This window comes from Amphiura filiformis, chromosome 13 (assembly GCF_039555335.1).
Source record: "Amphiura filiformis chromosome 13, Afil_fr2py, whole genome shotgun sequence".
Taxonomy (NCBI): domain Eukaryota; kingdom Metazoa; phylum Echinodermata; class Ophiuroidea; order Amphilepidida; family Amphiuridae; genus Amphiura; species Amphiura filiformis.
In genome coordinates, this window is record NC_092640.1 from 22,239,548 (window position 1) to 22,256,623 (window position 17,076).

Genomic DNA, 17,076 nt, shown 5'->3' on the forward strand with positions numbered 1-17,076 from the left:
CCCTTGTTTTAACATTTGGGGCCCTGGAGCCCATAATATATGACATATGGGGTTTATGTATACTTGTATATATAGAGTACCCTGGGGCTATCAGTGTACCAACTCAGGCCCCTGAGGCTGCTTCATTTGATGAGAAACGGCATGCTTTGTATTTTTACATTTGGGCCCCTGGGGCCTGTGACCTTGACCTCTGGGGCCAAGATGGGCAAAGGATAAATCTGGGGTAGGGCCCATAAGTGTACCACATATGGGCCCTGTGGCCCTTGTAGTTTTAGCGCTAGCCTTGACAGAATGTTGTGTTTGATGGAGGAAAAGGAGAAGGAGAAGAAACCATAGAATGGCAATATACCCGTTCATGCTTCGCATACGGGTATAACCATAGAATGGCAATATACCCGTTCATGCTTCGCATGCGGGTATAATGGTAGTGGTAACTATGGTGGTAACTATGTTAATTCTTACCATAGCTTTGATCAAATGTTACGTCTATAACATATCCCTGCCATCTTGTATCTTCGTTAGTGACAAAAGTTGCCCAAGCTTGTGATGAATTCACAGTTAGACTACGAGGCGCTTTATAACCATCCAGATGAAGTATCCTTGAATCGTCATTCAACTCATTATTTCCTTTGCCAATAAAAAAAAGTCATATCTGGGTTCCAGATGGAATTTGATAAATTTGAACTCAATGAATCCATCACTCGGTGCCTTGATAAACCACTTGCAATGTTGGTTATTTTGATAATTGTATGGATAAGGTGGTATCGAGTTGAGATGATAAACGTCGTTAGCATGTGTCAGATCTATTGATGATGAACCACAGAAGTCTGCCCATAATAAAATGTTTAAAAAATCATTCTTAATATCCAAAATTTGTCAAGACCAATTGAAAAACTTACGTTTTTCTGCTGACAGTTTCGCTAGAAACCTTCTGGCTTTCTCAAAGCATTTATGATGTTATTGATCCATCTGCTTGGAGCGGGAATCTTGACCGGATGTTTTAATTCCCCCGGAAGTAGTATTTCTGTTTCCAGAGACGAGGGCACGTTCTTTCAGAGTCACATCTTTGATTCTCTGCTCAAGAGCACCGCTGGAGACAGGAATACTACTTCCGGGAAAATCAAAACATCCGGTCAAGGTTCCCGCTCCAAGCAGATGATTTTCTATGAGATCAGTCCTTTTCTATAGGATGCGAAAGGAAGCATACTGATCGAAAAGATTACACTAGGAGGCCAATCAAGATAAATCGTCGGCTGTATTCCATAGTGGCGTATGGTGATTTTTGGTCATTTTTTGAAAATTGGCACATATGTTTTTAATGATGTTCTCTTTCATTTTCTAAGTCTCATCAGTCATAATTAGCTAATTAATTAGTAATTAATTAATTAAATGTGGCGTATAGTTACAAAGTGACATTTTTGTATTCCATAGTGGCGTATCGACCATACGCCACTTTTTATACACATTTTATAATTATGAAATATCGGCAAAAATGAAAAACATCGTATGTCATAGTGGCGTACGCGTATCGGACCTACGACGAAAAGTAACGCCATAGGGATTACACGGCGACCGAGGTGGCGTACGGTTAACGTTAGGTTAGGGTATTGCGTTTTGTTCGTTTTCCATAGTGACGTATAGTTTTATTTTCAGTTTGCCAGCAATAGTATGTATTTATTTCTTTTGAGAAATATATAACAATAAAATCTATTTAGTTTACTACAGAAATTTCACATCATTTACAAAATATAATGAATGTCTGATTTACACAACTCGATTTTAAATTGGCATTTCTTCAAACCCGATTTTCTCGAAAAGTTGTTTATTCGCGGCGCCCCACTATATAGTGTAGTATGGTATGTCAAGAAAACAGCTCCCGTAGGATTAGAGTGCTAAAATTGATTTTTTTGCAGTTCTGGGTTCCAAAGGGTCCAAACTATCAGAAATTGATGGGGTTCAAATTTTCCCGACCCCCTACCTCTTTCTGGGGGGTCATCCATTTTGGGACCCCCAAAACAGCATTTTAGCCAGTTAACAACCAATTTTCGTAAAACTAAAGTTATTTTGTAGGTTTTGAAATATTCTGATTTGATTTATTACACTTTTAAAGCAATCAGAACTGTTTTTTTTTGACTTTCGGAGCAGTAGCTAGGGTCTCTATTCAGCTGGGACCCCCAGACACCCCCCCCCGATCCCCCGCACTGACCCATGTCCCTTTTTCAGTCATCATTACATTTCGTGACCTAATCCTCTTTTCTTGGTGAATACAAGAACAACTTTTACCATTATTTGATCATTTCAGGGGCATCCAGTTACAATTAACATTTTACTACAGGTGCAGAACATTATGAAGGGCATTTCCTGTTCTGTTCTGATTCTGCTACTAAATCACTATTGTTATCACAGTCCTCCGAAAGCGGCACATGTACAAACACAGCGGTTATTGCTCCACTAGCTGTATAAAACCGCGCCGACAGACTATGTGACCCTCTATACCGCTCTGCAGTTAACCCAGGGTATCTCTGCCACTGTCGTCGGCCCTCACAGAAAGACACTGATAACACTAGATCATGACCTGGACTCCCGTGTGTTGAAGATTCAGCGGTCGGTTGGAAACACCCATTGGATATTTATGTGCTATTGAAAATGGTGCATACACATCGCCAGCTCTTCGTGGGTTCTTCGGTTGCAAAGTTTACAAGCGAGCCCTTGAGTACCACATCACTACCTGCCTTGCAATTATGATGCTGCGTTTTGATGCAATCTTATCGACACTTCCAAAAGGTCCAGTTCGTATCCTATGCAGTGATCTCAAGGGCAATCTCCATGAACGTAACCCACAGATGGTAGAGACCTTTGAAGAAGTCCAATCCTGATACTCAAGAAATGTCAAGCCACTGGAAGATGAAAACGACATTGGCAAGTTCGCTTAGTTCTTGATTCAGTATCTTCACCAGGTAGAGAGTGTTCTTGTCATCATTAGAGAACCTTATCCAGTATTTATTCGCTCATGATCTCCTTAACTATGCTCGTCTGATGCCAGCCCATCTTGCTCAAATGAATGCTCTAGAAAAAGATGACCCAGAAACATGGAATGCACTGAAGTCTGGTGAATTTGTAGTGGCAATATCAGCGGATACCCTTCACCCATCTCTTCACTGATCAAGCCCTCGAGCAGGAAATCAAGAAGCTAAAGGGACATGGTGGAATGGTTGGACTCAGTAGAGATGAAGCCGCTCTAGACCGACTAGTCACTACCACACCTCATCTTGCTGGTCTAGTGAATCAATACCTCAAGAGCTTCCCAAAAGCTTCAAGATCTTCTGTAAGGACATAACATTATCAGCTCTCAGGAGAGATTGCAATGAGGTCAAGAGCAAATGATCTGAAGCTACCTCACTTGATTGAGTTGCACTGTGGAGACAATCCGTTCAAAGAGAAAATACAATTGAAGAGTCTGGTTTCATCGGCGCTTGAATCAGATGAGGCAAATAATGATATTCTGCAGTTTGCAGAGAAGGGCCACAAGCGCTTTGAGGAGTTTGTTTCTGAGCGTTTGATCTCTACATCAAGACTCTCAGTTCTGATAATTCATGGTTGCCGACCAAGTTTAGTACCTAAACTTAAGGAAACAATCGGCGAGAACGAGATGTCAATGGTATCCACTCGCTATGTGCTGTTGATGGAACCCTGTACATCCCCAAAGACAAAGCCAGTGTGATACACGCTGTTGAAAATGCCAAGGCAGAGCTCATTGAAATTGTCCCACAGCCTGACTTGGTGCAGGAAGATCCTCCAGTTGCCCTGCAGCCTGGCCTGATACAGGAAGATCCTTTATCTGTTCCCCACAGCCTGACCTGATGCAGGATGATCATTCAGATGTTCTACAGCCTGAACTGATGCAGGAAGATCCTTCAGGTGTCCCACAGCCTGACCTGGAGGAGGAAGAATCACCTGTTAAAGTTCTAATAGTTGACGCCATGGCTATTCTTCAAAAAATGAAGAAGACACCAACCATGCTGAAGCTGTCGGATTTTCAGAATGCATTCAACAAACGCATTGAAAAGAGGATGGATGGCTATGATGAGGGTCGATTTTGTTTGATCGAAACATGGATCAGTCATTAATGAATAAGACTCGACAGAAAGGATTAACTACATCGGTAGAATACGAAATCCAACCAGAAATGAGCCTTACCATGTCCATTAAGGAACTCAGTCCAATCTGCATCATCGACCAAGAAGAAGCTGACATGTATGTTAGGCCAGGGACTGCTTCAATATTTCTCAAGTGAAAGTTCTTTCCTGTTGGTCGTCGTATATGACACCTTCATCAAGGGACATGATTTTTTTTGAGGAGGGGCGCACACATGAAGAGGCTGATACCCTGATTCCACATCAAGTCTATGCCTCGGCTGCTAATGGTGCCTTGCGAGAAATATACGTTTGGTTTAGTATCTTGTGGACGCATTGCAGCTCCCACTTCGCTGAAATTGTCAACAGGCAAGGGTACAAAGAAACGAGAAATAGACATATTCAAGCGAGTTGAAGTTGTTGGACATCACCAATGTCAAGGCCTACTTGGACTACACAATTTTGCTGGTGCTGACTGGGGAGGAAAGTTTGTTGGAATCTCCATAAAGACTTGGTTCAATGCCTACCTGAAGCTTGATGATGATGATCCTGCCATTAATTACTTCAAGGAACGTGGTAAAGGTTACATTCCTCCTGAGCTTATTCATGGTGAGCTTCCAGCTCTGGTGAAGGCATTGGAGCACTTTGTGTGCCGTGTTTACAGTTCAACAAGTCCAACAACCCTGCCATCACTCAGATGGGAACTATTTATGTCAAAGAACTTGGAGGGTGAAATCCTACCTCCGTCTTGTGCTGCATTGCTGCCTCATATCCTCCGTGCCAACTACGTCACAATAAGAGAAAGATCATACAAGACTAATTTGCCCTGAGCTGCTACCGATCAAAGAGAATGGATGGGATTTAGAGAATGGAGGGTACGTTCCAGTTAGATGTCTTGCTATTCCTGCTCCACAGGCAGTACTTGAACTCGTCAATTGTGGCTGGAAAGCAGGTTGCAAGGGACGGTGCAGCTGCTCAGGCAATGACCTGCCTTGCACTCCTCTAAGGGAGGACGTTGCAGATGATGCCATGGATGATGAAATCGATTGAACTAACTTGACTCTATGACTGCTGAGAATAGATCACCCTGAACTTGTGAAATTAGGCTTTAACAACACCTGTCAAACAGAACTTTCTCTTACAAAAATGCTACAGATATATTCTGCTACAGAATACTAAGAAAGCAACAACATGACTTTGTTAATTGGACAATGGCATACATAGCTGTAAGGTGTCTCCAAGGGGTCCAATGAAGAGGACGGACCAATTATAACTGGGAAAAAGAAACTTCAAGTGGCTTAGAAAAGGGTGTGGTGTCCCAAATTTTCCAAAAGTCGGCGTCAATAAAATTGACCCCCCCTATTTCGGCAACAAACTTTTATGACCCTCCCCACCACCAATACACCTTACCCCCTAAACAGGCTAAAATTGTATTGGTTTGAATAAAATAAACACACTATCTGTGGTCACCTTGTAACTCCCTACATTTTGGTCATTAAAAATGTATGCCCCCTTTTTCTTTCCAAAATTTATGACCCCCCCGTATAATTGGGACCCCCCTCCGAAGAAAATGATAGTCCCCTAAATATATTCAGTGTACTTTAACAGATACAAAAAAGTTTCAAACATTATTAATATTTGTTAACAAATGTTAGAAATAGGTTCAAAAAATAGGTGAAGGGGCCAAAACTGAGGTGACCCCCACAAAGCGAGGGAGGGTGTGAAAATTTGAACCCCGTCATTTTATGACAGTTTGGTCCATATAGAAGTCAAAACACCAAAAAAATCTATTTTAGCAAACAAATTCTTTAATGTATTTTTTCTCCTTTATGCACAAATGTTAGTAAAAATCCATACACTCTCTATGAAAGACGTAACCTTGAAGGTTCCACAGGAGTGTGAATTTTGAAAGGAGTCACACTTGATTAAGGTAACCACATTCTGTGTCGAAGATTAACGTCATGCTTTCCATTTAGGTCAATGCAATAATAGCTAGGAATGCTTCAATAATGTTCGGCAAACAGCAAAATTTTAGTGCGCAGCAAGATGATCGGCTTGTTGTTTACCCGGGGTCGTTTAGTTAAGAATTACTTCTCCGAACCCTTTAATAATCATGCCCTTCCAAAGAAAATCGCATTATCGACATACCAATGTCTTTTTGAGGGTGAATTATGCTGTTTTCATACTTTCCTGTCGCTTGCCGCTATGCCGCTCTGACACCTAGTTTGCTTCAGTGGTAAACCGATATATCGAGGACTCCACCGCTTCACCCGCTGCGGCAGATTGCTAGGAGCTTAATTCAAGTCAACTCGAGAGTGGTGCCGCTCTGAAGTATGAGAACATAGCGGTGCTGAGCGGCTACGCTTGCAGAAAAGGTGTAAGGGCATCAGGCCGCTCAGCAGCAAGCGGCAGAGAGAGTATGAAACCGGCATAAGTTGATTTAGCCTTCTTCCAAAGTAGCAGGGTAGTATCTGCTGGTATAGAACAGAGAAGACTACTGCATATTACTGTCTTACCACATTGCCATTCGTCGGACTGATCAGAACATTGACTTAGAGCAGAACAGCGAAGACTTGCATCAATACAGTCATAACCAGATGAACATTGGAACTCATAAGCTTGACAAGTCACTGTAAAACAGGATATAGATATGTGGAACTATTATTTTGTTATTAAGAGGACAAAATGTGCACATGTATTTGCAAAAGAATGTCCCGATGGTATGATAACAAGCGCTTAATAACCCCCGAGCACTACCTGCCGATCTAACATTGCCTCTGATTGGTTGATTACATGATATCTTCATTTTAATCACCAATCAGAATGGAGCTTTACAAATAATTCACCCCAATATTTTGCATGGTGAAATTATTTCAACAATGTTGCTGATTGGTCCAATTGATAATGAAAACTTCTTTTTGACCAATAGGCAGATAGTTCTCATGGGGTTAAACTAAATCTCTGTGGACATTTGTATCGCTACCCAAATATTATACATTGTACCACAAGATGGTTTGTAATGAAAAGATCAGTGTATTTTTTTATTTGATTATTGATTTATTAATGTTTTGCAGCACACGGCACTTACCTTCTTCATTTGTCCTTTTCAAGACAAGAAAAAATCCCGAATATCCAATCCGGCTATCTGTAATAAACCTGATCCATAAGTTTGGATCTTGCACCACTAATATATTAGGTGGTACAGTCATTCCATAAGTAGCAACCATTGTGGTCATATTACGTACATCATGTCCCACACCAACGCTAACTTGATCGTTATTGTTGTCAATGGCTCTATACATGCGGAAGAATCTGATCACAAAGAAACCGCTGTCTTCAATTGCAGAAATATACCAAATGCAGTCGAGTTGTTTAGCATTGTTATTTGGAAAGTTTGGTGATGTGATGTAGATTGGTTTACTATTTTCAAGAGATAACCTCTGAGTCCCACATGTTTCTGTCAATAACAATGGTGTTAGTGGAAAATTATATATGGGTAGTATCAATTAAAAGGTAATAAACATAGGTGTAGATCCGGGGTAGGGTAGGGGATAAATCCTCTCCAATAGTCCAATATGTTATAGAGGGGATGGTCCATACAATCATCCCCCCAATGTTGACGTCTGCATGTATGTGTATTTCTGACAAGATGGACCTTATATTTGGCCATTTTAGCTTAAAAGGTGTCAATTTTTACGGGCTTCGCGCGAGTTTATTTCACTTTTGCACCATATTTCACAAGTTTAACTTCAACAGGTTTAATATAGCAAATGTTTGGCGCAACTGGATATAAAAATTGATATACTGAATATTATGCCCTCATCCCTCTAGAGTACAGCATCCCCTGTTTGACTAAAATGATTCTGAGATAACTCTACCGCCGGGTATAGGCAAATGACAGGTCTCGGCAATATGATCAGAATTTAACCTAAATCTCGTGCTTTTGCCTCAAGTGTACAGATTGAATTAACCCCATGAGTACTACCTGCCTATTGGTCAAAAAGAAGTTTTCATTATCAATTGGACCAATCAGCAACATTGTTGAAATAATTTCACCATGCACAATATTGGGGTGAATTATTTGTAAAGCTCCATTCTGATTGGTAATTAAAATAAAGATATCATGTAATCAACCAATAAGAGGCAATGTAAGATCGGCAGGTAGTTGTTCTAAAAATTTTATAATCTCTTACCTTTGGGCTTCTTGCAAATATAACCACCTACTTCATAACAATAAAAATCATTCCATTCAAAAAACCAAATCTCTTGGCTCCTCACTGCAACACAATCTTCGTTTACGGCATTATTCGGTTCCCCTGGATACCAGTTGGTATAGTCCACCTGAATAAGTTTACAATTAAACTAATTATTTATTATGATTTTGATTTAAACTTTTGATCCAAACACAAGGAAACAGTTTCTAACACAGAATCGCGTGCGATTATCTCAACTAATGCACTTAATAGCACTCAGCTAATTATCATTTTCATATTATTAATATTACGTGCACTTGAAGACCTGAGCGCAAGAAGACCGTAAGTCCACTTGGCCCCTCAACATGTATACACTAAAGTTACGTATAGTTTCTTAGGGTTTTGTAATGTTTAATAAATGTTCCAGGGTGAAAACATCATGAAAGGTTGTGAAAGTTTTGTTTTGCCCCTGAACATGTATAAAACATTAACAAACTGTACGAAACTATACGCAACTTTAGTGTATATACATGTTGGGAAGCCAAGTGGACTTATGGTCTTCTTGCGCTCAGGTCTTCATCAACTAACCGGTGATCCATCTGTCCACTGAAAAACGCCTTCTTGGTCCCTGTCGGTTAGACCAATTGCATAACCCCTTTCTTTATTGACTTCACTATTTATAAGATCTAAGAGAGTAATTGAAAAAAACTTAACGTAATGAACTTGTGCGATGTATTGAAGCCAAGTTGTAATATTTCCATAATAAATAGATTTGTATTTCTTTTCCACAAAAGGTTAGTTTTCACCGTAAGATATGTCCATTTTTTTTTTTGACCCAAACAAACAGATTATTGTGGATACAGACCAACAGTGTACCATGGTAGATTTTGTATCTAGTGTCTTTGATATTGCCCAATAATATTTAACGTGTATTGTCCGCATCATTTTAGGTTTGTTTGTAATCAAAAGATTAGAATGATATTTTGTAAAGCCTCATGAGTACTACCTGCTGATTGGTTACAAGAAGAATATTATGATCCAATCAGTAGCATGGTAAGAATGATGGTAAATATTTTATACATTTTTCCTGTTCATGAGGAAGTTCACTAAGGAAAATAAATCTGCTCTACCACTTACCTTCAAGGAATTTCTGTTCAACGTCGCTGTGGATGCTTATTAAGTTAGCATCTAAGTCACTGCAAATTTGTTCCGCTTCCGGCCATGAAACTTTCGTACTGTTTATGATATAGCAATAGTTTTCAAATCCGATCCACCCATTTGAGCATGTTTTCTCTAAATACAAATGATATCATAATTATATATTAAAAACAAATTTAGGGCGATTGTTGTAATCATGGTAATATTTCAGTGGTGCAAGCGATCATAAATTCAATGCACTTCATGGCTATAACTGAAAAAATAAAATGGTCTCGACTTGCCATGTGATGGTTAAAAAAAGGGCATATCTTCCACAAGGGTCTTCCTCTGGCATCTTGAGTATATGTCCTAGGAAACTTTAGCCATACATCAGTCCGGTCCTACTGCATGCCCAGGAAATATCGCCGGGTCAGGCAGCAAGTTCGCAGGCAACATAGACTTTGGTTACTCCTCCGAATTTGGCAGACTAAACCCTAAATTGTTCATGGTGATTTTTATAAAAGATCGGAGGAAATTTTACTTTGATTTTTTATCAAAAATGATGATAAAAAATACCATTGATTGTACATTCATTGATAATATTATATATTTAACCTAACTGTTTTCTCTAAACCATGAAATAATGGTCTATTAAAGGATACTATATTTGAAATAAAGCATTGCATTGTGGGATACCATGTCGCCTGCGCAGACAATGACCCGGCAATGTTTCCTGGGCATGCAGTCGGACCGGACTGTATAGACGAATCCAACGAGCCAAGTCATGGTTAGGATTTGGTCGGCCATATTTGGTTACCCGCATGCACCAAACAGGTGTTGTGAGTACCCAATTGGGTGGATTAAACCCGCTTAAAATTCGATGTTAGATTCTTTTGTGTTGTAACTGTCATCATTCTTTTGTCTACGTGTAACACGGGTAATAGAATGCAGTTTATAATACCCTTCACGGCCGCATCATCCCACATCTTAGGTGGGATAGTTGGGTACCCGTCGCGGCTAATGGCTGCCATTGAGGAGCAGGAATGCGTGAAATTGGATTCGTCTATATAGCTTCCAGGGCGTTTCATTGCACATTATGTCGACAACTTGTATTGTGAATGTTCAAAAAACAATGGAACAGACTCTTTGACAGTAAATGTGTTCTACATGATTTGTACGTATTATGTAAAATTTTAATTTAATCTGTAAATGCAGTTATAACATTAAAATTCAAAAAAAAATTAAGCTCCCCTTTAAAAGGTAGACCCTATCCCTATTGTTAGTTTCACATGTACCACAGGTGAGTACCCAAACTACCTTGCAACATTCAAGTCGTGTTCACACAGTCGGATTTAAGTCACTTTAATAAGTCACTAATACCGGTTATAAGTCGCTTATTACCGGTAATAAGTCACTTATATCCGACTGTGTGAACACGACTTCAAAGTGATTACTTACGGCAGTCGAATTCATCTGATCCGTCTAAGCAATCGAGATGATGATCACATACCATCGATTGGTTGACGCAACCAAAACCAGATTTACACCAAAAGTCGTTACTGTTACAGGTAGCTGATATAAAATAGAAATAACATGATATCAAATCTTGATTGCCACATATAGGGTCCACAACTTCCCCCCTAAATACTTTTTTAAAGTAAATCGAAAAATATTTTACGAAATACAAACGTGCAATAAGATATAAGTAGCCTTGATTGTTTTACACATATCGACCAAATTATAGCGTCCCAATGGTTCATTATGTAAAAAGAGACCCTTTTAAACAGTGTTAATTGTTGCATCTGTTGCAGTGTTAAAGGTTTCATAGGAGTCAGCTCTCAAACAATACAGTTGACCAGGTCTATTCATGAGTTTGTTAAAGAAAACCCGACTGCTGTGGACTCAGGTGCAACTTTTCAAACCGACTCTTTTCTTACACAATTAACCATTGTAACTGAACGCAATGACGTAAATCTCTTTACATTTTTAAATTTTGTAAAATATTTTTTGACTTATTTTAAAAAGTATCAGGGGTAACTTGTAAGTTGTGGACCGTATAGTAATATGGGATTCACCAGTATGAGATACTCACAGCGATATAAGGCATTACCGTTTAAACGATGATTTAAAGGAGTATCTCGTAATCCTAGCATCCTCTTTTTATGACATTTCTCAGTATATATCCACGAAAAAAGCTTATTCCCAAAATTTCGGTTGAATCCGATTTTGCGTTTGCGAGTTATGCATGATTATGTGTATTACACTGCTCCATAGACATTGTGTTGTAATTTCGTTCTGTTATACCAGAAAGAAATTCAAATTTCACGATATTTTTGCTGAACGAATTAATCTGCAAGAAAATTTGTGTACATAAACATTATGTAGGCAGAGGTTTCCAGTGGGATAAAAACCTAAACTTTGTGAGAAAAGGGGGTGTGGGTGTGTGGGGGGGGGGGGAATGATGCTGTGGATCCCGAAATGCCCTTTTAATTGAGTTTAGAAATTCTGGTAAACTGCCTTAATGAGATTGGCCCCAGATCACCTGATTACTGAACAGTTTACAGCAGAATTAAGGTACCAGTTATGTTCACCCCTGTATGTCCTAAACAAAGACCCATACTGTATTTCCTCGAATAGTCGCCCCCCCCCCCTCAAAGAAACGCCCCACCACTTTTTTCAACCAAGATGTTTCAAAAATGCCGATATTTCCATGCTATCTTGTGTAGTAAGCTTACCAAGATGCGATAATAGCAGCAATAATCGGAAACCCGGAAGTGAACCAAAAGTCAGTGTTTCTAGTTCAGAGTTCGTCATTTTAGCGTGACTTTTAAGCTTACCTAATGATTTTAACGGGAATTGTAGTACTAAAATGACCTCTAATAAACGCCCCCCGTTTGGAAAATACAACGCCCCCGGGGCGTTTATTCGAGGAAATACGGTATGTCATAATTGGAACCAGCAGCCTATAGGTGCATCTTTTAGCGCGGATTTTAAGTCGTCCAATAAAAAAGACACGATGATCCAAACCCAAGGAAGATGTAAATTCAAAAGTAAGTTTGCTCTATTGCATGCCCTATCAATGTGTACACAAAGCGCTCTCGAACAAGAGAACTGTCGTCGTGCTTTCCACTGATTAGCACATAAAAACTAGCGACGTGTTTAGGACATACAGGAGTGAACATAACTGGTACCTTAATTCTTTTGCGCACTATATACAATCTTATACCACTGCTGGTTCACAGCTATTACTCGGGCTTCGCGACTCTGACTGTATCGTAGTGGCCAATTAAAGCCAAAGTGTACGATCTTTTAAGATTAATTCTATGTTAATATAGAGTGTGTGCAATAAATCGACCGGAACGGTATAACAATTGAAATGGCAGCCATATATCACCTGTTTTTATTCTAAATGTATTATTATGCGATTTGCCCGGTGGTACCTAACGGAGGCCAGAGTTTGCAACGGCTGCATTACTGTTTGTAAAGTCTTACACTTACCACAAGCTTCGATATCGGTCTCGGAGTAAAGACAATCAGTTCCTGCAGCACAGATAAATGCACCGTTTTTGCACCATTGTCCATTGCTGCACAGCTTATCACTAGAACAAAACTCGTCTGTTGAAAAATAAATCGAGAATAATATATATTACGAAACTTTGACTTGATAAGAAAAGCTTAATTCCGTTGGTGTGGATTGGAACACGGCACTACTCTTCATGAAGCTGTACTGTGAGCTGCATGTACAGGTATGGCTCTTCTAGATACATAAGACCGGCAGCTAACGCCCCTTTCTAAAGGGTGGTTTATATATCCAACTCTAAATGCACCATGGGGAGATCGGAATTCTGAATTCAATGTACATTTATGTTGCCGCGTAATACATTTGCTCTTATTTTTCTAGCAATTTTTCCACCGCCGGGAATCTAAAACAGGGACCTCGTGCACAAGAGGCAAGAATTCTAACCAGAGCCATCCGTCTTGTACGTAGCTTCACCACACACATTTGGAGGGGGCGTGGGTTCTATCAAAATAATGGCCTATACAAAATGGTTGGTCGAGTGAAGGTTAGTATTAGTGATAAGATGAATATTCTATACATTAGGCCTACAACAAAAGGCAAGGAATTACTTTGGTACATCTATTTGCAGTAATTTGCTTCAGACTTATGAAGTACAAAATAATGGCCATAGTTGGACGTTTCGCTTTGCGTCACCTGCATTTGTTGAATGCTGACGATGCATCATGTGCATGAAAAATACGCAAGTTTTATTCCTAAATTGTACATAACAACCGAAATGCATTTCATATGTAAACCGGCAGCTAAACGAACACAAAAGCGTCGAACTATATACCCTAGCAAATACAAAAACGTTTTAAAAACGTTTTTAATCAGTTATATATTGGCTTTTGGTTTACATAAAAATGTTTTAATAACATTAAAATGTCGGGTTATATAAAGGTCATGAAAACGTTTTGAAAAGTTTTGTATGAAAACACACCACAACAATATTTTTAAAATGTTTCAAAAATGTTATTGTAAACTATTTTTGCAAACATTTTTTGCCAAATATTTTGTTAACACTTAAATAACATTATGTTAAAATATTTGCACTCAGCAAACACAGAAATGTTCTTAAAATGTTTTTTCAAAACGTTTTAATAACATTTAAATGTCGGGTTATATAAAGGTCATGAAAACGTTTTTAAAACGTTATTGCAAATATTTTGGGCAAATATTTTTTGCAAAATATTTTTCAACCCCAAAATAACATTCTGTTTAGAATGTTTTGTATCAAGTTTTCAAAAATGTTTTTGGAATGTTATTAAAACGTTTTATACCCTTTATATAACCCGACATTTAAACGTTTTCTCTAAAACATTTTTGTTTGCGGAGCAGTAGATTATCAAAAATGATTTTTAATGTTATGAAAACGTTTTATACCCTTAATATACCCTTTATATAACCCGACATTTAAGCGTTTTCTGACAACCTTTTATAACCTTTTGCGAATGATGTCGAAAACGTTTTGTGTTTGCTGGGATATTGCCCCTCAAATATTGTGTATATCGTTATAAATTCGCCAGATGGTCGAATCCGGATTTGGCTTTTGGTAAATTTATGTTACGTGTGCATTATTGTTAAATTAGCGAACAAGCGATCAATGTTTTACCTATAGCAGGCAACATATCAATTGTTTAACGGTTATCATCGTCGACCGTACTGCGCTGCACCATTAGCTAACCCTGTAACCGTTTTGCTAACTTATTACGCTGTTATCACCCCGCTGATCGTAAATCAAACAACATTTACCTGGGTAAACTCTTGCTTCTATCCGTGAAATCTGAACAGAAAATCCTTTGAAGCGAAGCTTTTCGTCTGACGTAAACCTTATCCATAATCGTTTGTCGTTTGCAATAAAAGTTGTCCCCGGCGATATGAAAGACGTCTCCTTGAAAATCTCTGTATTGTCAGCAACGCCTAATACGAAACAATCTACATTAGTAGATGAAATCAGATTTAATTCTTCGATCACTATAACAAATTGACCATAGTCGAATGACGTGAAAGACCAGAAACAGTCCGCATTATCTGGATAAAAGGCCGGATACTTCGGGGACTGGATGGTGTGTGTATCTCCAATAGTTACGTCTGTCCAGTTCTGATGGCATTCTGCAACAAAATAAAATAGAGGTACATTTATGTTTTGCTTACAATTAAACAATAAAAAAACTATTTAAAATCCATGTATTTATAATAGCACAAATCTTTGCAATTACATAAGATAATTGTGCTTTATAAAAATCGAAGGAGTCAGACACACATTTTAAAACATTTAACATTAAGGGAATAACTATAGACCGGTTCCTGCGATTTAGTCGCGAACCTAAGCGACAATGTATATATAGTTATATATTTTGCAAAGAATATCTCCAGCAGAGACTTAGTTCACTTCACATTAAGCGTGCATTGACAACCTACATTGAGAGCCCTTGAAACGATGAAATCTAGGTATCGATAATAAATCGAGTTAATAACATAGTGACACATGTTGTCAGTAATGAAGTGTTGCGTAGAACCTTTACCATCAAAATATGGAATAATACTAACACAAGATACCAATAGTGACTATAATAGCAACCACAGTGCCAGCATCATTTCTTTGGAGTGTTCTACATACAAAGGCAAAGTTATAGGAAAATCACCGCACGGGAAATTTATGAAATCGCGGCTGCAAAAAGGAAACTGCGTGAACTGAAATGCAACATACACAAGTGATCATGCACAAATATAAAACTATAGAGTTTGGTCATTGATATGCACCGTCAATTTTGTACCTGTGATTAATATTTCTAGGCAAAAATTCACGGCAAACATGGCAGACTCCTCCCATTTCTGCGCAATTAAAAAATCCTCGATACCATCTTGTCATGCATCTCAATAAGTAAACAGGGGATCAGCGTCCTCCCAGCTACATACGCTTTTTAGTACTTTAAGACTGTAAAAAATCTCAATTTTTAGTCATTTTCCATACAATTTGTATTATATCGCATATTTCAGGAAAGGACATTCCTAGTATTCAGAATGCAATTTGATGTGTCTGATGTACTCTTAGGTCCAAAAAAAAAAAAACTGTGCAAAGGTAGGTGAACGATTCCTTAACATTGATATAGCAAAGAGAAGAATCGATATTCGACAGTCTCTAGTCTGTCAAACCCATGAACGCTATTTTACTTGATGTATGAATTAACTTACCTTCGTTCAACGCCAGAAGCCCGGAGATTCTTACCGATAGGTGAATGAGAAGTATCAGGTTGCTATACATGACACATGAACTAACCTAAAATAATACAAATATACATTTCACGCTTTTATTTACACGAACTTAGTCTTCACAGTACAAGCTGTATCAAAATGATTGGTTCATTGATAATGGATGAGTCTGACAAATCAAAATTTAATATAAGATCCAAATAATTTTTAGCTTAATTGTATAAAAAGTCATCAACTATACATTCTGGCCATTTCAAGGGTTTCCAATTCTACATTTGGAAGAGGTAGGCATCTCAATAAACATTAAAATTGATGGTACCAATCATTTTAATACAGCCTGTAGTATCATCTGATAATAAACATGGGATGCTGATTATTTTGTTCAAGTGCAAGATTGGTTGATTTGACCCCCCCCCCCCTTTAACATGTTTAAATTCACCATTTCCCCCAAGATAAGGTTGCTTCTTTTGTTTGTATGCCAATCAAATGTTTAAAATCAGTAACAGTTGCGGCGGAAGCATTCTAATTTGGCTACAAAGTTATACTTTTATAAATGCATCTAGGCCTATGCACAGTTTTTCACCTCGATACACCTTAGTACACAAATTTGTCGAAGTACAGTGAGTCTAGCAATGCATTGGCTCTACACAGTCTGTGTTTACACTACACGGTTGAGTACATAGCATCATAATAGCTGTGTGAGCTTCTAACTGGTGAGTAGTAGAAAACACGGCATATGTGATTGGTTTTGTTAAAACCCCGATAGTTTCCTTCATCCAATCAGAAAAGTTATTATATCGAACGAAAGCTAACACTTCCCGCTAAAACACATTTTCTTTTT

The 17,076-nt window shown here is 38.5% G+C and overlaps 1 protein-coding gene across 1 annotated transcript in view; it reads right to left on the reverse strand.

The window, feature by feature from the left end:
• Nucleotides 1-17,076, reverse strand: part of LOC140167489 (uncharacterized) — a 29,405-nt gene that overhangs the window by 6,027 nt on the left and 6,302 nt on the right. Inside the window, exons 2-11 of the mRNA XM_072190796.1 lie at nt 16,218-16,302; nt 14,775-15,134; nt 12,962-13,078; nt 10,922-11,035; nt 9,464-9,619; nt 8,915-9,012; nt 8,327-8,474; nt 7,222-7,590; nt 6,650-6,763; nt 463-827 (exon numbers count right to left, since the gene is read on the reverse strand). Coding sequence (XP_072046897.1) covers nt 613-827; nt 6,650-6,763; nt 7,222-7,590; nt 8,327-8,474; nt 8,915-9,012; nt 9,464-9,619; nt 10,922-11,035; nt 12,962-13,078; nt 14,775-15,134; nt 16,218-16,302 — 1,776 coding nt within the window. The 3' untranslated portion in view covers nt 463-612. The remainder of the gene's footprint in view (nt 1-462; nt 828-6,649; nt 6,764-7,221; nt 7,591-8,326; nt 8,475-8,914; nt 9,013-9,463; nt 9,620-10,921; nt 11,036-12,961; nt 13,079-14,774; nt 15,135-16,217; nt 16,303-17,076) is intronic.